The sequence below is a fragment of the Podarcis bocagei genome (assembly GCF_964188305.1).
Source record: "Podarcis bocagei genome assembly, chromosome: 4".
NCBI classification, from domain to species: domain Eukaryota; kingdom Metazoa; phylum Chordata; class Lepidosauria; order Squamata; family Lacertidae; genus Podarcis; species Podarcis bocagei.
This window is the reverse complement of record NC_138128.1, coordinates 72,338,930-72,362,767: the sequence shown is the minus strand read 5'-3', so window position 1 is coordinate 72,362,767 and position 23,838 is coordinate 72,338,930. Positions and strand designations below refer to the sequence as shown.

Here is a 23,838-nt window from a genome sequence, read left to right as displayed (position 1 = left end):
AGTAAATCTTAGGGTGTCCCAAGCTTATGCAAGAGCACTAGACTCTTGCGAAGCCTATTCTACTCAAGCACAGCCAGGGTGTTTCAATGAATCCTTTTGGCACAATAGTAGACTTGGAAACATTCCGGCAGATGTTAACAGCAGCAAAAATGGGAAGAGTAGACTTGAAGACAAACAGTCCAGAGGACCATCAAGTATGGTATTAAGTCAGAATGAAATGTGGTTCTCCTTTAACACTGATGGGTTCAAATTAGGAAGCTGAAGAGAGAAGGGTTGTTTTTTTTGAAATGGGGAGTTTCTAGCAGGCACTAGGAGGAAATAGGCATGATTTGAGTGGTGGCTCTTTCTAGGTTTCCCACCTGTTCTTCGGAACAGGATGGGAACTTATAATTTGGAAAGGCGTCACAGCAAAGCCCTTGTACAAGACAGAACCCCACCAAGTGCCGAGATATACTAATTAGTAAGGAGATGCGGAAGAATCCGAGTGAGTGCACTGCACACACAAATGAAAGATACACAGAAACAGGTTGCCAAATGGGATTAAATTGACAGCAGTTAAGGGAGAGGAGAACAACGGCAGTGTTGTGTCCCTTCAAGCATATATCCACCCCTTCCGTGGCCCCTTTTTGTGGTGGTGTTGTGGTTTGCAAGAATTATCCAAATGCTGATGGAAGCCAAGTTCTCGCGTGTGCATGATTTGAGAAGTTGTCTCTAAAGTGCGAGAAGCCAAGGGACACTCCTTAGCTCTATAAATTTATCATGGGTTTCCATTCAGTCACAAACCAGGGATATGAAAGGGTTAAAAACAAAAAGTGGGGGGGGGAGCAAAGGAGGAGGGGTGAAGCATTGCATGGCTAATGGGAATCGAGGGGAGTGGGGTAAATAGTCCTCTTATCCTTTGGCACTTCAAAAGCTGAAGTGAAGATTCCAGTGGAAAACAGCTTCTTCTTCTTCCATCCTTCAGTTGTTGATCCTGTTGGCCAAATCAGATGTGCACAGGTGATCAGGAGTTGCTGTCTCCCCATGGTTGCCCCTCATGGAAGATCAGATGTCCATCTCAAACTGAGCATCATCACCTGGTTGAAGGACAAGAGGACGCAAGTCAGTATGGGGTGGGTTGAGGAAGCATCACACATGTACAGTTTTAAGTGTCCTCCTAAGAGGCACGGTGAGTTTCTCTGTCAGCCCTCCATGACATTTGAGGCAGGCCTCATTAATACATATAGGAGACAGGGGTGTGTGCTGTTCAGATTGTTGTTGTGGGGTGTACACGCGTGCACGAGTGCATTAAAAAATAAAACAAAATTCCTTCTAAGTAAGAAAACAGCACAGCAGAAAGGATTGGTCTGGAATCATTTCCAGATAGAGTATGCAGCTGCTGGTGTTTATATATGCATGTATAAAATTCATAATGTGGAGCAAAACTCCACATTTTGTCACTTTTATTTACACACAGAGAGAGAAAGAGAGAGAGAGAATTTAAAAAATACAAAAAAACCAACAATCCATACAAGTCTGTATATACTTTTTGTATACTGAAGTGGTACAATTTATTCTACATCCTCAAGATTGTGCTACTTCAATCTAATGAATCGATGAGGAAAATGTGGCCCTGTGGACGTTTCTGGACCACAACTAACCACTGGCCATGCTGGCAGAGGCTGATGGGAGTTGTAGTCCATCAACGTATAGTAGGCCTAAAGTTGCCTTAACTTTACAAGGCTTTTCTCCCAGGGATGGGGAATACTATTTGTTTTAGTTCATTCATTGCAAAAAATAAAAAAGCGTATCACTTACATTCTTTTATTCCCCCCCTCCCCCCGGCTTGAAATAACGTGTGTTTCTCTTTTGTGATTGGTGGTCAAACCCTCCTTTTTATTTTTTATCTTGGCTCCAATTTCCATCCCATGAACCCTAGCCACCATAGCCAATGATCATGGATGATGAAAGTTGTAGTCCAACAACTTCAGGAGGGCTGCAGTTTGACAAACCCTTTTCCAGGCGCCAAGTGAAGACCTTTCTATTTCCCAAGACTAGTCAGCCAAGTTGCTTTTTATTCTTTGTTTCTGCTGTCCTATTTTTAGATGTCTGCTGTTTACCAGTTTGTTTGATCTGATTTTGTGTTAATTATTGTTATCATCACTGAAGCAGGGGGCATAACTTTAAGTATATACTGTACTTTTCCATGTATAAGACAACTTTTTTTTCATGTAAAAATCATGCTTGAAATGGGGGTCGTCTTATACATGGGTAGTGTATAGGGTGGGCGTTAGATTGGTTGCTGCCGTAGCTGTCAGCAACTATTGTGTGTGTTTCTGGTTTCTATGTCAATGGGTGCTGTTGACTGACTGATGTTGCGGCAAGTGTGCAGACAATTGGTAGCTTCTGCCGGTGAGGGGACAGACAAGAGGTGGAAAAAAAGCTCAACAACTCTGTGCCATCTCCTCCCATTTTCTGAAACTGGGTCCCCCAAAATAGGGGGCGTCTTATACACGGGAAAATACGGTATACAGTACATACGTATAGCATGCTCTATATTTATGTTTCTGGAGTGAACTTGATCACTATCTTCCTGATGATCATATGCCCGTACATCACAAAATCTACACATTTATTTCCCTATTTAAATACAAATACCAATAACTCATGTTTGGGACCAGTCAAATCATGTATTAAAATGCATGCCAGATGCCACTGGCCTCATTTTCCCCACTATAGGTTTGCTGTCCAACTCCCATTTAGCCTAAATATATGCTTGCAGCCAATAGTCCTAATGGATGGCTTGAAATCTAGCTCTCCTAATGGATATTTCATGCTCCAGATAGTCTATGTGAGCAAGTTATGTTATCAAAACCACGCGGGTGTGGGGAGGTGGAGATCGTGTCAGGAAGTGGGGATTGTGTGACCTACAACCTCATACATCTGGACTTGAATTTTCACCACACCATCCAAAATCCAAGACAACCTTCAGGTAATTCACCAGTGTTAAATAGTTATGACAGAACAGGAGGCAGTTTCCTGTTTGTCAATCAACTTACGCTTTTACAGAGTTTTTAATAGCCTAAGGGCGATAATTCAGCATACGAGCAACCCACACAAGATCAGTGCAACAGTTCACTGAGTCTGCGCTCCATACGCAGAGGCTCCTTAAAGGCAAAGAAAAGCACTATATCCCACAACTTTGAAATAAAAAGATATATGCTGCACTGAGGAAAGAAATGACATGATTTTGAAGCAAAACTTTACGAAACCCTAAAAGTCGATCATGGAAAAGTTATACAACAAAATGTGCCATGCTCTTACCAATTATAGGCTTCCCGTCATGATTGTTCAGATTGTTTACTTCCACTTTGGAATCCTCAGTCATTGTACCAGGGCTGGTAACTCCTGGGATATTTGGAAGGTGGCAAGGAGGAGTCTGAGCCATGGGAGAATTCCGGCGATCTAACAGAAACTTGCGGTCATAGATGATTCGGGTACCTGGGGGCGGAGGAAGAAGATAATTGGCCTATCAGAATCATTTTCCAATAGATGAGGTTACAAACAATACTCATATAATAACTCAAGTAAGGCCCAAGTCTTTATATACCATAGATTCCTGCATATTAGGCAACTGGGTGTATAAGACCCCCCAAATTGGCAGCTGCCAATTTGGGGGGTCGACTTATACGCCCAGTCTTATACGCGACAGCTTCGCTGGGCAGCGGGCTCCACGCCGGGAGGAAGCTGCCCGGTGAAGCTGCCCAGCGATGCTAAGCCGGCTTGGCATCGCTGGGCAGCTTCCTCCTGGTGCGGAGCCTGCCGCCCACTGTCGTTGCCCAGCGAACCCATACCCAGCGTATAAGACGACCCCGACTTTTTAGAGGATTTTCCAGGGTTAAAAAGTCGTCTTATATGCCGGAATCTATGGTAAGCTCATCAGTTTGCTAATTAATTTGCTGCAAATAATAAACTTATTTACAAGGGAATAAATCCCAATGAATACCATACATCCAGAATTGACGTCGGGGTGCGGGGATTTCTGAAAGGTAGTGCTTTGTTCTAGATCTTAGGCATTTCAATCGAAAAATCATGTTCATTGTAAAACAACTCGGGGGTTCATCTAAAGAAAGCTCAACAACTTTCGGGCTAGCCTAGTTTTTACTTTTTGAAATATGGGAACCCTACCATTGAACGAACTAGGGCTTAAATCTGAGTGGACAGACTCAGAACTGTACTGCAAGTAGAATCAATAGACTGCCATTTTCACGCTGAGTGGGTATGGCTCTTTATTTTCTTTTCAAAGAAACAGCATTCACTGACTATGATGCATGGATGTCAATTTCCTAGGAGAGATGAAAACCAGTTTTCTCATCTATATATTCTAAAGATGACACATCTGACTACACGTGTAGCACGTAGATATAGATGGGGACTCCTCATGCTGCTTCCCTGCAGTCCTGTTAAAGGTGCGTGTGGTTTTCACATCAGTTCAACAGGAAGGGATGCTGGGAGGCAATATGCCTTGGAATACCAGGTGCCGAGGGCAACACAACAGGGGAAGAGACTTGCTTTAATGCCCTGCCTGTGGTTTCTTGCTAGTTTCAGACATCGACCACTGAGAGAAACAGCACGCTGGACTCCATAGACTTTGGTCTCAAATCCAGCAGGGTTCATGTTCTAATCTGAGATGCCTGGCTAGCTTAGTTGGTTAGAGCATGGTGCTGATAGCACAAAGGTCGCAGGTTCGATCCCCAAATAGGACAGCTGAATATTACTGCATTTCAGGGGGTTGGACTAGATGATCCTCAGGGTCCCTTCCAACTCTACAATTCTATGAATACAAGGAGAAAACAGAGAAGTTTGTGTCTCTGACCAGGGTTTGAAATTAGCAGGGTGCCAGACGCATTTTGCTCCATTTGTGAGCAATTCAAAAAGTCTAGCTGCTATTTTTTTGCATCTGGTTGACACTCAAAGATGGATAATATACTAAGGAGTTTAACAATAAAGAGTCGAGTGTTTTGAAAACCGAAGTATGGTACCAATATTTTCATTGTAAACACCAAATTAAACATGCATTAACCATGTCTGCTAAAAATGTGATAATAACAATGTGTCATGTGAATTACGTATTAATTCATGCTTATCAAAAGAATAAATAGTGCTGCCGACATCCCCCCTCCCCCAAAGTGGCGACCAAACATTCTGTTTTGGCGCCCACAACCCAGGTCCCGGAAGCCATTTGGCTCCTAGCTTTTCCATCCCAGTTTCTAACACTGTCTCTGACAACATGTCACATAACAACAAAACTCTGGTGACTGTATATTTACAGGAAATGCTCGTGGCCAACCAAACAAGCTGTTCTTCTCTGTCGCCACAGAGCTCCTTTCGGAAGGCAATATTATGAACTCTGCTTCATTTCACAGTAAGAGCAGAGCTGTAATCTGAACAGCAGTACTGTATAGTTTAAACAGCAGTTATCTGGTTGTTTGGTTTGAATGAAACCCTAGAGGCACCAGTCTGGAATTAATTCCATCTCTGTATGCAAAAGGGAGAAAAGTGAGGCACGGCTGAACACTTCAGAAACAGGAGGAGACTTTTAAAAACTTAACAGGGAGGCAGGGAAGCACATGGAACACACTTCTATTCCAACCCACCCACTCTCCATATCTGGTCACACTTCTTAAATCCCATCTTCATCATTTGGCTAAATTCCTGTGATCTGACCATCCCTCCCATTAGGGTTGCTTTGTTTTTGTGGAGCTATACACCTGAGCCTCCAGTTTCCTTTTGCAGTCAGTAAACAAAATGGCTTGAGTGGCTGCAGAAGTACTACAAACAACCAAACTGTGTCTTTTACTGTGGCTTGGGCCCAACACAGGTAAGCAACTGCTTCCTCCCTTACGATGAATCATGCTCCACTAAGATTAGGAGAGTGAAACCCTTATAACAGCACCGTTTGTGCACATTCCTAGGATGCAGAGGTAATACAGAAACTGAACAACCCAGGCTTGTAAACAACCACTCGGCCAAATCAGCTGTGAAAGGTAAGCAATATTTCTAAAGGAACAGCAAAGGAAACTTTTGTAAACCAGACAAGAATTGTTCCTCGCACTGCCAACCTTTCCTTCAGGCCACAAATGCTACAAAACTGACTAAAGGTGGGTATTTAAATATAGGACACAGGATCTAGGCTTGAGGGATAGCAACTTTTGCAGACCTATTTACAAGATTAAAATAACATGCACAAAATCCTAACAGCTTTTTAAGAGGAGAAAATACTGGAAACGTGTAAGTCGTTTCAGTTTAAGAACCTAGAAAGAAGGCACTTGAGGTTTCCAGCAACCACCTGTTGCTGTCGACATTTAGCACATTCCCAGGAACCTATTCTCTCTGCTTGGTAGCCTGTTTTCTGCAGCTCTCCCATTTTTTTTTACTCTGCAGTATTTATTCTAAAACCAGCTTACAATAAATCAGAACCCAAAACTCCCCATTTCTGCAAGAGGAAAAGCACAGCAAGTATAAAGAATTACAAGAAAAATTAGGCAATTTATACATTTTGTTCCAATTGCTGGACTTGAGCTCAGAGGTTTCTCTGCTGAAGAATGAGTAACGGTAAAGGTAAAGGGACCCCTGACCATTAGGTCCAGTTGTGGCAGACTCTCACTTTATTGGCTGAGGGAGCCGGCGTACAGCTTCCAGGTCGTGTGGCCAGCATGACTAAGCCGCTTCTGACGAACCAGAGCAGTGCACGGAAATGCCGTTTACCTTCCCGCCAGAGCGGTACCTATTTATCTACTTGCACTTTGACGTGCTTTCGAACTGCTAGGTTTGCAGGAGCAGGGACCAAGCAACGGGAGCTCACCCCGTTGCGGGGATTCGAACAGCCAACCTTCTGACTGGCAAGTCCTAGGCTCTGTGGTTTAACCCACAGCGCCACCCGCGTCCCTTGAAGAAGTAGTAGGGGCAGGCAAAAGCATGGCCAGGAGATATACCGTATTTTACGCCCTATGGGACGCACTTCCCCCCCCAAAAAAAATGAAGGGGAAATCTGTGTGCGTCCTATGGGGCGAATACAGGCTTTCGCTGAAGCTTGGAGAGCGAGAGGAGTCGGTGCGCACTGACCCCTCTCGCTCTCCAGGCTTCAGGAAGCTATCAGCAAGCCTGGGGAGCCCGCGGGAGTTTCCGCAGGGCTTCCCACGCTGCGGATAGCAGCCTGCCGCCCGGTGCGCAGGATGCCCTGAAGCAGAGCGCCCCGGCCAGCCCCACAAGTTCGGGGGACAGCGGGGAGGCGCAGCGCCGTCATCCCGCTGTTCCCCGACCTGGTTGGGGGGGGGGGAAATAAAGGGGGAAAAATCCTTTATTTCCCCCCCCCCAAAAAAAAATTAGGTGCGTCCTATGGGACGGAGCATCCTATGGGATGAAAAATACGGTATCAGCCTTCCAGTAACTTCCATGAAGATGTCTATTCTGTTGCCGAAAGGTATTCCCTTCCAAAGTTGCTAGCCGAGCCAGCTCATTTATCTTGGAAAAGGTACCACTGAGTTCAAGTAGTAGCTTAACATCTGCATAACAGTCATCATTATATGTGAAGGCACTGCAAGTGATGGAATTTAGATGCATAACTTGTCCAAAAAGTCTACTGGAAGGAGAAGGGCCGGCTAATAGGCAGCTCTGTGGTTTCTGTTATGTTCTCTGCTGACAGCAATACAACCAACAGATGCTGCGGTTGACACTGAGGAACGAGGGCGAGTTTCACAGTCATTTTTCTGGTCATTAACCTCATTAAAATACAGATACAAAAAGGAAAGTAAGCAAAGGCATTTGAAACTAAGAGGTGCAAGCTGAGGGTTAGAAGCACATATTAGAATAGCTGATCACTTGGAAATACTATTGAAAAAGAAGCTGTTAAATTCTACCCATAAATGAACTGAAGTTATACTCCATAAACTCCCCCCCCCCCCAGTGTGGTGGCTTTATGAAACTCAAACTTGATATACACAGTATGTGTAAACTGTAGCTTTGAATAAGTAAAATAAAGTACAGGGGTAAAATACCCTACCCCACTATGGTCCAAGATAAGCAATAATACTGGGAGAGAGATGAACAGCTCGTTTGCAATGTGGTATTGCAATGTAAGGGTTTTCCTAGCCAAATCTGCCAGCTCACTTATTCCACCATCCCAAACCGAGATCCCAAAAAAGCAGCATAATGCAATTTTGCCCCCGTTTTCATTGTTCATTTCAAATGTCTCACCCATGGGCGGGCTACTTGGCAACAAAAATACTTTGTATCCTGTACCAAAAGAAAAGCCCCTCTTCGTGTTTGAACAACAGAACAAACACAAGACTACAAGCTCAGGGGAACTGAGGTCAACAAGAACCATTCTGATACTGTAGCCTACCTCTCACCCCAAACATGAACACAAAGTTTATTTTTATGTGCTAGCTTATCAGTTTATCTCTGCGCCTGAATAGTCTCGGAAATCTGGGCCCTTGATCTTGACCGCCTCAAGCAACGCAGCAGTCTGAAACTAAGAAGTATTTGCACACGTATCTTGTGTTTTGCAGCTTTAATCCAGAGGGAATAATGAGCCTGAAGACTACTTTCTCCCTTGAACTTGAAAACAGGGTGGTGAGGCCTATTATCACTGAGCAAGGATTGCCTGTAGTGATTATAAATTAAAGGTCTTCTTAGGGGGAGAGAAAAAACTACTGGCACAAGGAACAGTCATTGCCCCTCCAAAGCACAAAGCTAGAAATGCTATTGGAAAACCCTAATGGTTTATATTGATTTTTTATTACGACTGTGATTATCTAGTGGCAATATTCTTCAGTACTTGGAAAATAAGCAGGCGACTTGCCTGAATTGGGGGGGGGGGGGGACGGACACATACACTGTGGGTTCGAAGTTTTCAGCCCACAAGGCTCCTGATAGGCCTGCTGAGAGGTTGCTTTTCAAGGCAGGTTTCAGCAGAAGTGTTAATACTTGAACACTCATGTCTCTTTGCTCCTGGAACCCATCTAATCCTCACCCACCCACCCCATTGTTGACCTGGGCAACGTTCCAGTGTCCATGGCAGGTAGCAAGGCACACTCAGTGCTTTCAAACGAAACAAAACAAAATCAGAATGAGCATGGAATTTGTCTTCTAACAAAACAGAAGAAACTCTGTATAAGCTGGGGAACCAATCCAAATGTTGCTAAATTTCTGTGTTTTTTGCCCCTTCTCAGTTCCTCATGACTGCTGGCACTCCTAAGAAGCAAGCTGATACTTTGTCCTTCTAAGTTCCTTCTCCTTTACACATCTACAGCTACACTCAGGAGTAATATTCAGTTTCTGATGCTTGCTATTTTGCTCCAATTCCTGGAACAGTAGAAGTGGCCTAGCAAAACAAGGCCCCCGGGTTCCAAGAATGAAAATATGAATGTTTGGAGATTGTAGAATCATAGTATCATGCACCTAACATTGTTTTCAAAACCAAATTGCAGTCAGGCCAGCTTGATCTGCAGGCTCTGTCCTTTTTCATGATTATTTCAGTGTAGGAATGACCTAGGCAGATTCAGTAAGATGGGGGTAGGTCAACCAGTTTAGCATAACTTACCTTAAAAAAAAGGAAGGAAAGAACCCCTTTGTCCAGTAAAGAATTTTAAAATGATAAAGCAAGATATTGTATTTGTATGGATTACTTACGTCTTTATAGACAAGTGATCCCAAGTATGCACTTTTACTCAAGAATGCAAGTTATCTTGCTGGAACAGAGCAAGGAAAACCTAGCCCAATTTTTCTTACAGAAATCCTCCAAACCAACACTAGAATCTAGTGCAGCCTTACCCAACTCAGTACGCTCCAGATGTTTTGAACTACAACTCCCATCAACCCCAGCCAGCATGGCCAATGGCCAGGTATGGTGGGAGTTGTGGTTCAGCAACATCTAGAGGGACAGAAGTTCCCCAAACCTGTTTTAGTGAACAGTAATGTTATATATGATCTACCTTCATCTGCATGAGCTCTACGTGTGCACAAATAAAATCTTACCATTATAACTGAATTAATCACTGGAGGACATTTTGTTCCAAGTGTAGAATATTAAAGGCTATTTTAGGGAAGTGTATGAACGTGTCACTGATTTTAATTAGTTAAATCCCCAATCACAGCAAATTTGGATCAAAACAGAATAAAATAATTGCAACCTGAAACTTTCTATGCCAGGGATGGGAAACCTCAGGTCAGGAGCGCAGATGCAGCCCCCTACACCTCTCTACTTAGCTTCTGGGGCTCTCCTCATAGCAACCCCCACTTGGCACCCTCATTTTTGCCTTGCAGGAATGTGCCCTTGAGTTCTGATAATGCTTCTTGCTTGCCCGGAGCAACGATTTGTGGGGGGAGGATGAGTGCATGTTGAAAATAGTACAGTGGTAAAATTTACATTATTTGCTCCACCCACTTTCACCTCTGGCCTTGCCAACCAGAGGAATGTGGCTTCTAGAAGGCTGCTGTGAAGGGGGTTGAGATGAAGTTCCCACCACTGTTATATGCATAACACCCCTTCTTATTACCTTCATTCAGCAGGCAGCCTTCGCAGACACACAGGACAGCAAATTACCATGTGTCAAAGAAACAGATGAGTACTGCCCAAAATCACGAGTAATTTGGAATGATTAGATTAAAAGAGGAAAAGCAGAATACACAGGAAGCAATGAGTTCATGAGGGAAATCTACTATTGAAAAAAGGAAAGCTGCAACTCCTTAAGAAGGCCTTCTGAAGGCTCACAGGTAGCCCCGTTCCAAAGAGGCACAATTTTAGCTGCATGCAAAAGTAAAATTAAGCACCTTTTTTAAACCTACAAGCCTGCCAGGACTCACCAAAGTGGGTAGCAGGAAAGGCTGCAATTCTGTGTTATAAAAGTTGGGTGCCACCCCCTTTCTCTGCCAATTGGTGGCAAAAGCCCATGGGGTTCCAGGCACTCTCCCAGGGTCTGTGCTCCTTTGGAGAATTGAGACATAATGGACTGTTGTAGCTTTAAGAAAGATGCTTTATTCACCTTCATTCTGCATGGAGGGAGTACAGATCTCACTGCACAGTCATTTCAAGAGAGGCTTGTACACCAGAGAAGTGCAGTCCTGGAGTGCAAGACATCTCTCCCTGTCAGCTTTGCAGCCAGCCTGCCCAAAGATGGATTCCAATCTCTCTTCCTCCTCCTCCTTCCCAGAACCCCTTGCTACCAAGACTCCCTTTTCCTGACATCCCAAACACACAGTTACCCTGGCAACCTTCCAAACCCCTGTCTCTGTTCACACCTCAGGGCAAGGGGGAGAAGGACAGTTGTCTTGCATTGCTAATGGCCCTCAATGGTTTCTTAATGGCCCTAGATTGGCCAGGTAGTTTTGCATAGACTAGCCCAGGAATTCCTCTGCAGTTTCCGGTTCTCCCTTCACATCCCAAATCATCAAAATCCTACCATTTATCAATTTCTAGGGTTTAGGGGGCCCACAATCTATAATGCCTATGTATGCACAAATCAAAGTAGCATGTGTGCATGACATGAATAGCAGCCAAAGGCAGGCATGAAAGATAAATTGGGAAGAGAACAATGGTATGGATTTGGCACAGTGTCACCATTTAGTTTATGAAGAACATTTTGACACCTTAAACTTTAAGGCTTAAGGACTTGAAAGATTTATTGTGTCACCTGCTCTTGAGGTCCAGATCCAACTTTGTTAGCTGCAATGATTCTAATGCCATGAAAGCCACATGCCACCATAATTTGCAATTCAGCATTTCAAGCATAATGAAAAGAAAGGTGGACAAAGCTGCTAATGCCTGCCTTTTTAAGTGTCTGGAAACTAAACTAAGCTTCAGGCCAAGTCCTAATGTCTAGGCTACAGAGAAGCAGCAGGTTCCAAGCCCTAGACATTGTTTTCGTCTTGTCTTTCAGAAAGAAACAGCTCAGAATGCAGGACCTACTTCCACATTTTTCAGCAATGAGCTTTGGGCTGTGAACCAGGAAAAGTGCAATGCCTACCCAGCTAGGGGTGGGGGGAGGGGAGTGAGAGAAACCCTGCTCTGTTCTGTACATAATCTCAAACCAGCTCTCAACCAGTAAAATGAGGAATCTTGCTTGCCTTGCCTTCATACCTTCGTTCTGCCAGTACAGTATTCAATGCATGTAAAACGCCACAGAATACAGCATTTGTAAATTATTCAGGGTGGAGCAAAGGAGTTTATTTTACTATAGGGCCACGCAGGAGTGGCAGAGACCCTTTATGCCTCTTAAAACATACAAGATCGCAAGGGGCTCTGGCGCCTGAGCCTTTTAAATTTTAAAACAAAGTCATTCAGGAAAGCAGCAGCAGGCTGAATTCCCAGGGACAGGCCTGAACAGAGGAGGCTTGTGCAAAACGTGGCTGGCACAATCCGTATCCCCGGTAGCTCTGCAAAAGGGTTATCCTTTCTTTTGGTCGGGATCCCTCGATCTCCCCCGTCTTGGGAGGCTGGCCGACCCCTCCGCGGAGCCGGCGCTCCGTCTCCCTGCAGGGGCTGCAGCTGTCGGAGAAATCCCCCGCCCGCCTCGGCGCTCCTCCCCTGCTATTGTGCAACCGTCACGGGCTTTTTCCTCGAGGCTCTTGGGCCTTGTTTACAAATAACTCGCCGCCAGCAGCCCCGCGCACCGGGAGCGCGGCCTATCTAGACCCCGGTCGGCCCAGGAAAGCGGCAAGGCAAACTAACGACGGGAAGAGGGGCGGGGAGACAGGGAGAGAGGGAAGAGCCTCCCCGTTAGCTCTGGGGGCAAACTCCCCCTTCCCCACCATGCTTTGTACACCAAAGCAGCTTCCCCTTTCGAGCAACGAGGGGGGAAAAGAACCACCTCGCCGCCATGCGTCGGGGCGCGCGCCAACACGCGTCTTTCTTGCGGGCGCCCTGCAGACCCGGGCAGAGCAAGGCCCACCGAAGGGGGCTTCCAGCATATGGCCTGGAGACTCAGCGACTTAGCTTCCCAACTTCCTCCTCAATCGTATTAAGGGGGGGGGGGAGAGAGAGAGAATTACACGCCCACCCCGCCGCTACATTTATGATTGACGGCCTCGCCTCTGGAGGCCTCGTCCCCCTTTTTAAAGCCTGGCTGGCCATGCTCGCTGGCGCCCCTGCGACGTCTCCTTTTCTTCCTCCCTCCACCCCGACCTATAGGGCGCCCGCGCCCCCTTTTGCAATGCCCGCGAGCAAATGCACAACGGACAGCTCTCGGCAAGGCCCGTGTGCATCAAGATGATGAGGCTGATTATTATTACTGCTCTGATGTTACCTCCGGGCGTGGTGGAGAACAGCGTCCCCCCGGGCGTGGTGCAATAGTCATGAGGTAGCTGCGAGGAGTCGTTGATGAGCACCGTCCGGGTGGGAATGGCGCGGCTCTGGCTGTGCTGGTGGCCGCCGCCGCCGCCGCCGGAGGAGGACATCTCCCTTGCTTCTATTGTCCCGGGCTGCGGGGAGGAAGAGACGCGAAGGGGCTGCAAAGGGAAGCGGAGGAGGAGGAAGGGGGCGGCGGTGGAGCAAATGCACACAAACACACACACACACGGAAGGAAAGCGGGAGGAGGAGGTGGTGGGGGCGGCGGCGCTGCTGCGCTTCCTCCGCGGACGAGGCTCGCTCCGGCTGCGGGGCGCTTCTTGTCCTCCGTCCACCGCCTCCACCGCCACCTTCTCCCTCGGCCTCCGCCAGCAGCAGGAAACGAGGGGGCCGCCAGGGGAGGCGGGGACACGCGGCGGCGGAGGAGTGGCTGGGTGGGAGGGCCGCGCTGGCTGCTGCTTCAGGCAGGAGCGGCGTGTCAAGGGACGGAGCGGTTGCTTGGGCGTGCAAAAAAGCCTTCGCGGGCTTTCCTCCCGTGTAAACACAACGCCTGGCGTCGGAGCGAGAGGGCCGGGCTCCGCTCGGGCTGTTTTCTTCGCCTCCCAGGCCGCGCCGGGGGCAGGAAGGCGAAGCTGGCCTCGTGCTCTGGGGCCACGGGCAAGCCCTGCTGGAACGAGGATCTGCGATTGCTTCTGTTATATTTCCCCCTTTTTTGTTTTGTGATGGCTCTGTACTCCAACCTGTTGTTGATCGTATCTTTTCTCTCCGTGAATGTGTCAAATGCTTCTGTAACTGAAAATCAATAAACCAAAAAGAAAACCGAAGATCTCGTTTACATTTTTTGATACTGCGCGCAACTGCTGGATGAATTCAGGCATAGGAGCAAAGTCCTAGGGGCTGAGGGCCCTTCAGAGCCCCCCCCCAAATATTTGAGGGGGTCGAGTGGCCCCCAAAAGTTGCTGGGCATTGCCATTCAAATGGTGTGCATATGCCACATCTTCTGCGTGATTATGTAGGGTGGGGCTTACCTAGGCCCCCACCCCCACAATTTTACTCAAGTTGGCACCTCTGAATGCTGGCATCCTTTGGTGGCTCAGTTTTGCACATATTGTAAACAACAGCCAGCTCCTGTGTGTCTGTCATATTTGTGTTTACTTGAGAACAGCAATTTAGGATTGTAGTCAGCCAAGTTTTTTCTCAGAACAGACCCACGGAGATTAATTTCTTTAGCAAGGTTCATTAATTTCAGTGGGTCTGCTCTTGAGTCAAACATGGTTAACCACCACCCTTCTGTGGGGCAGGGATAACATCCATGTGTCTTGGGCAGAAAGTCCCATTGAGCAAAGTAGGGATTTACTCAAAAGTAAGAAGTAGTCTTGGGCTCTATTGAATAACATCAGATTTTGAAAAGATCCTTAATAGAGCATGAATGCAGGCTGGTTTATTTATTTTTCTCTATTACGTGATTCTTCATCACCACAGGTAAAAAAGAATGAATGTTTCTTTTGGCACACATGGCAACATACTTAATCACAAGGCGGAAAGCCAAATGTACCGGATAAACTTTATGCTCTTGACCTTGAACAAGGCAGTTCTAGAAAAGAAATCATATTTTGCCGGAGAGTAATAGAAACAAACCTGTATATCCTGTGTCACACCTGGACTCATTGGTGAGTTTAAGTGTACAGTGGTACCTCTGGTTAAGAACTAATTCGTTCTGGAGGTCCGTTCTTAACCTGAAACTGTTCTTAACCTGAGGTACCACTCTAGCTAATGAGACCTCACGCTGCTGCCACACGATTTCTGTTCTCATCCTGAAGCAAAGTTCTTAACCCGAGGTACTATTTCTGGGTTTGTGGAGTCTGTAACCTGAAGTGTCTAACCTGAAGCGTATGTAAACCGAGGTACCACTGTACCTATGCATAGGATTAGCCTCTAACCGAGCACAGAAATCTGCAAATCTGCTTCACACTAACAGTGCCTCAGTCTTATGAGCTCTCATCCAGTCCCAAGGTCCTGAGAAGTAGAGCTGTGTGTCATCAGCATATTGCTGACAACTTACTCCAAAACTCTAAAGGTGACATGATTTCTAGCTCCTGCTACCTCCAAGGAAACAAAGCAGCTTTTTGTAGCATGAAAAATCGCTGAAGGGAAAAGAGAAATGCCAACAAAAATCAAAGTTTTCTACCAGAAAACAATTTAACTGTTCCCACGTTCCTTTCCCACAAGAGGACCTTGCAATGTAACCTTGCAATGACTTGTCAAGTATTTTCGACACTTGAAGCAGAACTTTTTATTTTACTGTTGTTGTTTTGTGACATTAAGAAAAGAGCCATTCTAGATAAGAGCCAAAGGCCCACGTAGCCCAGCATCCCATTCTCACAGTGGCCAACTGGATGCCTATGGGAAGTCTGCAAGCAGGATCTGGGTGCAACAGCACTCCCCCCATGCTATTTCCCAGCAAGTGTTATTCAGAAACACAGAGAGACAATGAAGGTAGAACATAAGCATCATAGCTAGTACGTTTTAAAATTATTATTATTATTTATTATACTTCTACACTGCCCTTCAGGACAGATTACAGTATAAACACAAAATAATACATAACACAGTAAACTAAGCGGTAACACCCACACCCAGTTCAAAAGGCCACCCGATTGTTTAATTAGCCAAAGGCCAGGGAGAAGAGGAATGTTTACGCCTGGTGCCTAAAGTATGAAGGCACTAGGTGAGTCTCCCTGGGGAGAGCATTCCACAACTGGGGAGCCACCACAGAAAAGGCCTGTTCTTGTTTTGCTTCCCTCTGGGCCTCTTGTGGAGAAGGCACATGAAGAAGGGCCTCAGATGATGATCACAGGGTCTGGGTGATGAGGCGGCCCTTGAGGTATTGCAGTCCTGAGCCGTTTTCTTTATAACTCTCCTATAAACTGCATTTGTTTTGCTTTTGTAACCCACCTGAGACCTGATAGTGAAGGGTGGGCTGGGCTATAAACACGAATAGTAAAACAAACCAACATGCAAGGTGGGCTACTGAGTTTGTTCTTCACGCACACTAAACCCCCCAACGCGCAAAGGAGTAACATTCAAGCCCTTTCTATGATCGGATAGCTTTCTAACCGGAGGACTGAATCAAAATGCAAACACGGTATTCCGCGGTGGCAGTCTAAAGTTGGCCGGTTGCTCCCGGCACGAGGGTCCCTTCCTTGCAACAGGGGAGGGCGCTCTCTAACGGAGAGGGAATTGGGTGCCTGCTCCCTTTTCTCTTGCAGGCTCGCAGGCCTCCTTGCATGGGCTCCTGCACCGATTGGCTCTCCTTTGCTCTGCCGCCGCTTCCCCCTCCGGCTCCCTCGTGTTGGATTTCCTCCATCCCTCCTGGAAGGGGAGAGGCAGCTGTTGCTGCTCTTCACCATGGTCTGCTCCGCAGGTGCGTGGAGCTGCAGCGGCGGCGTGCAAAGGACCAGCTCGCCTTAGCTTTCCGGTAAGAGGCGCATCTGCCAACCAGCAAAGCGGAGCTTGGGGCGGCGGCGGCGAGGGAGCGCAGGAGGCTCCGCGGCTCGTGGGGAAGGAACCGAGCGCGGCGCACAGCTCCCACTTCCGGCTGCCATTCAGCTGCAGAGCGGAGGACGCGAAAGAGAGGGTCCCCGGTGCGACCCTGAACCACCGCTCCCATCGTCCCTGGCCATCCGCCGCGGCAGGGTGGGCTGATGGGAGTTGTAGTCCAAGGCCTCATTTCCTTTAACAGGCCTTGAGTGGAAACCCCTATTAAACACAACATGGGTGTGTTGTGGGATGCCTTTTCTGTCTCTCTGTTTTACAGCTGTCTCTGCTGTTCTTAGAATGAAGGGATATCTTTCCCCCGCCCAAGGAAATGAAGGGTTTTAAACCAAAAAAACTGGTGGAGGGAATCTTCTCATGGAACAAGATCGAGGTTCTGTTTTTTTAAAAATAAATATTAGGAATTTTCCATTTTAAAAAGCCAAATGAAAAAACAAAAAAACAACAATAAAAACACAAACAATTTGCAATCCTTATTTTCTATAACATCTTTCCCTGACTTCCCCCACACCTCCCCTTCTTATATTCCCATTCGAATTGTAAATTCAACAAGTTCTTATCCCCAATTTTTAACCTTTTTATATTTAATTCATTTTAAAAAACCAATTTTACCTTATAAACCTCAAAATTTATTGAGGTATAAGGTATAAAGATCGAGGTTCTGTTTTGCATGTTGTCTCCAGTTTCAAGTTAGATTTATAGCTTGTTCCCTAGGCAGTGGCTCCAAAATGCCTTCTCGGTGAAGGCTCGACTGCAGGCACGATGCTATCTCTTTAAAGCACATTAATTTCCCCCAAAGAATCCTGGGAACTGTAGTTTCTTTGGTTTGGTTTTCTTGCCCATTCATTTTTATTGACCCTCCCTCCCCAATTTTAAACAAATGGAGCAAATTTAATGGAACTGTAGTTGCGTGTGTGTGTTTGTGTTTCAAAGGCTTCTGGGAATTGTAGTTCTGTGAGGGGCAAACTACTGTTCTCCGCATTTGGGTTGTGTTTGGAAAAGGATGTGCTTTCAGTGCCTGATGTGCACACAGCCTTAGCTGAGTCCCCTCAACTCGATACATCTTGAGCAGGTCAGTTCTGTTTGGTTGTTGAAGTGCTTTTTTCTGGGGGGACACCGGGACGCATACCCCTAAACGTTTTGTGAATCTTTTTACTTTTGTCCATTTACTGTATTTATTTTTCCTGATTTGAAGTATAAAATGGTGATTTTCTTGAGTCAATGAGAGTACCCCTAAACATTTTTTTAGAAAAACAACAACATTGGGTTGTTGGCTTGTGAAAGTAACAGTTTGGGGGAAGTGCCTGTTTTGTGTGTTGGTGCGCAGAGCCTGTACTCGATAATCCTCACATAACTGTGGAGGGCAGTGTTATATCAGACTGGAAAATATTTAGTGGGGTGGGGAATGATTAAAAACAGCTACAAGCCTAGTGGTGGAGCGAGAGAGTAAGAGGCAGAAGTCCTTGCCCAGAAGCCAGGCTAAGTGTGAGAGAAATGTGACCTTGGAACATGAGAAGGGCAGGTTGCAAAGTACTGTATGTTAGGGCTGGGCGATATCTGGTTTTCAATATCATGATATATCACCAGCTAAACATCACAATATACCGATATAGCACAATATCTGAAAGAAGATGGAGCTACGTAGAGGCGAACATGGTAATGTCCTGGCAACTGCTACTAAGTAGCAGGTCTAAATCACCACACACTGATGAAATCATCAGCAGGCGAGCCAAAATGCATCCAAGCAGGACTTTGGTTGGGGGCTTGGATACCAAATGGTGGTATTCAGGTCCAGGATAATCCAAAATACAGTGATGAGTCACAGTGAATGCAACTAATCAGGGAAAATGTTGAACAAGAACAAAATCTAAATTTGATGCATATAATTATAGGAATATTAATGATAGCATGCTTCAACCGAAGATTTCTGGAGAATATATTAATGTTCTATGCAGTTTTAGGGCCAAATTTAAAATTCACAAAAATAGTAGGTTTAGTAAAAAATAATAATTAAAATGGCAGTAAAGTCATTACAGGGGGAGAGAAAGACTTATCTCGTACACACACAGGTAGAAGGGGAGATGGGAGTAAAGAAAAAGAGTGGTATATAACAGGGCAACGTTTTTTGTTCTTACTCTGAAGAAAACAACCTCAGTTTCTTCTTTCATGGGGGTAAGGAAGGGCTGCAGAATGAAAAGAAACAGAGGAAGCACTGGCTGGCTACACAGTTTACTCAAAATCGCGATGTTTGCCAGATAACATTTTATGAAACTGTTGCCATGCTGTAGACTTCATAACTGATTTAGAACGACATATTGAAAAATTGCCCTATATGTAGTCATCTTCAACCACAGAAAAACAATGCAGCACTCACAAATTGTAAGCTTTTTCAAATGTTGTGGATAACTTTAAAAGGCTGCTGTCCTAGGCGTGCTTGCTTAGAATTAAGTTCCCTTTGAAATCAACAAGATTTAACTACTATGCCAGTATGTAGAAGCTTGTGGCATACATGCTGGTTGAATGCAAACAGTTACGGGCTGCAGTGCATGGTAGCGTTGAGCTTGTGTGTTCTCCGCTCCAACACAGTTGTGGTTGGCAGATGGAGGCTGTGTTATACTCCTAGCTTTGTACTCTGAGATTTGTTCAAGGCATAGATAACCCCCAGTCCCAGACAGGTTTAGTATTACTTGTTTGGCAGTGTCCCTCAGCTCAGCAGATTGGTTTTCCACCACTGGTCCAGCATTTTAATTTTGCTATTCTGTCAACTAAATATAGGACCAAGCTGCTGGGTTGCTTTTGTGGTGGCTAGAAAAACCTCTCAGTATTTCTTTGCATGTATCTTTACTAACTTAAAACGCCAGCAGTACGCACTAACAATTGTAGACTGGAATATGCTGAGCATTGGGCAGTAAACGTTGGACCAGACCACATAGACGGGCATTTTACCAGCATGTAAGTAATCAGATTGCTCCAGAAATTGCTGGTAATACATGTGTAATTTATTACCCGGACAGCTAATAGTGACTATATTCCTATTAGACTGAGAAAGGGCCTTCTCAACAGTGGCCCCTCCATTGTAGAACACCCACCCGAAAGAGGCCTGCCTGGTGCTTGTTTTAATGTCTCTTGTGCCTTTTTAGTCTTCCAATTTAATAATGCCTGTGGAAATAATAATGGGCAATATGCAACTTGGAGTTGGCCCATTGATAACAGTGGAAAAGTTGCTTTGCTTTGAGTTAGTCCTTTCCTAGGTAAATTGCCTCTGTAGCCTTGAATATTTTCTGATTTGGGTTCTCTCTTTAATGCCAAACTGCATGGGTCCTTCTTCTAACTTTTCATATGTAAAGGGAGGTATTTCTCCTCTCTTCCTTATTTCATCTTATGTCATTTTAAATTCACCCACTGGGATTCACACAAATAGTTTTATATCATTCAAAAGTGGGGAACCAGATGCAAGCCTATTGATTTCAGTTGGATTTCCTTCCCATATGTATGCTTCAGATTTCAGAAATACTGTTAGGGTAAACTTGTTTGTATCCCTGGCACTGAACAAATAATATCTGTAGTCTTATAGTTTAACCTGCCTTTTTGTTTGGGACCGATAGAGCCTTCCTTGTTATAAACTATCTAGTTTCTTTGATAGCTGGAAGTACATGAAAATAATTCACAAGGATTTGGTAGTACAGTATTTCACTCCCCCTCTTACTCAGATGTTCGATGGTGAGATAAGCTGAAAGATAACAGAGATCCACTTTTAATATGTTACTTACAAAAGAAAGGAAATTGACTCCCAGCTTTTCTGCAGGCTGCTGACGAAGAGCGGTAAATTCTACAAGCAGAGGCTTAGCCCTTTTATGTCCACGTGTATGTTTCCCACAGCATAAATTCACATCTACTGGCCAGCTTCTGCATTGCAAGATGTATTTGCCTCTTGAACTCATTGCATGTCTCAGGCAACACCAGTTGCAAAGAACGAAAGGGGACTAATGGACAATATTTTCTTAGAATTGTCCCAGTTCTGTTCTCTCTTGGTAAGGATTCTTGGGGGTGGGGGCATCCTGGCAGTTGTGGTCGATGCTGAATTTTAGCTGCATGTTGGTTTTAGAATAAGTGCTATTTGTCTGTCTTTAAAAAATGTTTTGAAAACCCTTATGAAGTACTAGTCCAATGGAATCTGTTGTTTGTTTGTTTTAGCAGCTCCCAAAGTGTTTTCTTGGTGGGACGTGACTGCATGGAGAAAAAGATGGGAGAAGCAGTTGCCAGAGTAGCCAGAAAAGTGAATGAAACGGTTGAAAACAAAGCAGATTCGCTTGGTGAGTGAAATAAATATTTCAGAGGAAAGCCAAAGTAATCCACTTATCAGCTGCCCATCAGTGCCAGTTCTCTAGGTGACACAGAAAATAAAATGAATTCAAATCCACAGTTCCTCTAAAACTAGAATTCGACAAAGCAGGAAGTGAAACGTGTATAAAAACAAGACAATTGTTTCAAAGCAGAGAGACTCACAGCAACAAGTTAATACACCCTAGTTCTACTCTAAGCTGTTTTAACTACTCTAAGCCGTTTAAAACTATGTAAACAGTGAATATAAAAACAAACAGAATTTCTAAAGTGGTGCTTCAGGTTAAGAACAGTTTCAGGTTAAGAACAGACCTCTGGAACGAATTAAGTACTTAACCCGAGGTACCACTATATATATTAAACATGCAGGCTGGGTATTAATTGCATTTGTTAAATCACGTTACTAAGGGATATAATAAGGACACAGGTGGTGCTGTGGGTTAAACCACAGAGCCTAGGGCTTGCCGATCAGAAGGTCAGCGGTTCAAATCCCCGTGACAGGGTGAGCTCCCGTTGGTCAGCCCCTGCTCCTGCCAACCTAGCAGCTTGAAAGCACGAAATGCAAGTAGATAAATAAGTACCGCTCCAGCGGGAAGGTAAACGGCGTTTCCGTGCGCTGCTCTGGTTCGCCAGAAGTGGCTTAGTCATGCTGGCCACATGACCCAGAAGCTGTACGTCGGCTCCCTCGGCCAGTAAAGTGAGATGAGCATCGCAACCTCAGAGTCATCCGCGACTGGACCTAACGGTCAGGGGTCCCTTTACCTTTACCTTTAAGGCATATAATGGAGGATGAGACCAACTCTTGCAAATAATTATTTGTTACACCTGTAATCCTATCCAAGGAACTGATTTGCTTAGCGTCAGCAATGCTTTTGCATCAGTTGAGCCCAGATCATTAACTGGGCCTCATGAGATCAACACTCATAGTTATATCTATGATGTTGTGGTTTATGAACTCTTTATTCACTCTGGCTGGACATCCAGCAGGTGGAGTTGTTGCACTGCTAACCAAGAAGCAACTCTCTCAGCCCACTAATTTTTCAGCTCTAGGGGCAGTGAAAAAATGAAAGTGTGAGTCACACCATCTCTTTTTCGTGGGCATCTTCTGATGGCACATTCACTAGGTCACTTAGCAAAAACTTAGCAGCTCCTTTGGATTTTCATTAATTGTGCAAATATTGGTTTTAAAAAACCAAACCAACTTCAAGCAGTGTACAGTCATACCTCGGGTTACAGACGCTTCAGGTTGCACAATTTCGGGTTGCGCACCATGCTGAACCCGGAAGTAATGGAACGGATTACTTCCGGGTTCTGGCACTTGCGCATGCACAAAAGCGCTGAATCGCACCATGCGCAGAAGTGCCAAATCATGACCCGTGCATACGCCGACGTGCGGGTTGTGGGTTGCAAACGTGCCTCCCTTACGGATCATGTTTGCAACACGAGCATCCATTGTACGTTCACTCGTTGGAGTGATGGTCAGTCTAAGAGAGCCAGTGTGGTGTAGTGGTTAAGAGCAGTAGATTCGTAATCTGGGGAACCGGGTTCGCGTCTCCGCTCCCCCACATGCAGCTGCTGGGTGACCTTGGGCCAGTCACACTTCTCAGAAGTCTCTCAGCCTCACTAACCTCACAGAGTGTTTGTTGTGGGGGAGGAAGGGAAAGGAGAATGTTAGCCGCTTTGAGACTTCTTTGGGTAGTGATAAAGCAGGATATCAAATCCAAGCTCTCCTTCTTCTTCTTCTTCTTCTTCTTCTTCTTCTTCTTCTTCTTCTTCTTCTTCGGTGGTGAGTCAGTCAGCTTTTTGCCATAGCTGCTCCCCTTCCAAAATGAAACCTCACTGTCACTTTTAATTTCTGGCAAATGTTTTCAGACAAAGGGCCCCTCAGGTAGTTGACTGAGCTGAGAGGTACCTGGTGCAAAGAAGGTGGGGAAACACACAGATCAATCAGCCAATCAAGTATTTACTATTATCAACTCAAGCATGAAAGAAAGTACAAAATATTTTAAAAAAATACAAAATCACATCCTCTAAAGAAAAAGGCGGAAAGTTGGAAGCTAACAACATTAGCAGGTCAACATTCAAATATTCTGCCACCTGTTCAGAAAGGGATTTATTAGTTCCCTCAAGGGAGATCTTCAAAACGGTCAGCACCTGTTCTTGAAGTTAACTTTAGCAAATCTGCCATCTATAATCCTGGAGGGTGAAATGTTAAAATGTGCCAACAAAACTGCACTTGAGTTTTGTCAGAAAATAGCAATATGGCAGGTAAGGGAAGCATTTGGAAGATTATTGCTAGTGGCGCTCAAAGAGACAGCAAGATGTCCTTCCATATGCTGACTCACTGGTGTCAGTCCCCGTAGCAGGCAATTTGAATTTGATACGGTAACTTGCTTGTCATTAATAATAATTTAATTGATGGACACGGTACATATGGTTGTAGGAGTAGTGAATGGTTTTACAAGAAAGCATAAAGGATAGAAGCGCCCATGCCTGCAGCTCCTTGTTATGACAATTTGGATCTGTGCTATAAAGTCATTATAGATTTAATTTAAAACTTAATGTGGTATCGATTTACACTCTTGACTATATAAAATAATGCAGTGGAGTAGAAAAA

General features: G+C 45.2%; 2 protein-coding genes across 5 annotated transcripts in view; one reads left to right on the top strand and one right to left on the bottom strand.

Moving 5' to 3' along the window:
• Positions 1 to 273: 273 nt before the first annotated feature.
• On the bottom strand, positions 274 to 13,712 carry EIF4EBP2 (eukaryotic translation initiation factor 4E binding protein 2). Its single transcript, XM_081192316.1, has 3 exons — positions 13,284 to 13,712; positions 3,304 to 3,480; positions 274 to 1,076 (listed from the first exon to the last, which is right to left on the bottom strand). Exons 1-3 carry the CDS (start codon positions 13,432 to 13,434, stop codon positions 1,045 to 1,047), a joined length of 360 nt encoding a protein of 119 aa, XP_081048442.1. The 5' UTR covers positions 13,435 to 13,712; the 3' UTR covers positions 274 to 1,044.
• A 2,193-nt stretch (positions 13,713 to 15,905) lies between these two features.
• Positions 15,906 to 23,838, top strand: part of LRRC20 (leucine rich repeat containing 20) — a 78,337-nt gene continuing 70,404 nt past the window's right edge. Inside the window, exons 1-3 of one of the 4 annotated variants that reach the window (XM_081189836.1) lie at positions 16,838 to 17,253; positions 17,539 to 17,952; positions 21,075 to 21,193. In XM_081189836.1, coding sequence (XP_081045962.1) covers positions 21,112 to 21,193 — 82 coding nt within the window. In that variant the 5' untranslated portion in view covers positions 16,838 to 17,253; positions 17,539 to 17,952; positions 21,075 to 21,111. Of the gene's footprint in view, positions 16,804 to 16,837; positions 17,254 to 17,538; positions 17,953 to 21,074; positions 21,194 to 23,838 lie in introns of those variants that run through there. The other 3 variants (XM_081189835.1, XM_081189834.1, XM_081189833.1) reach the window with 3 other exon arrangements.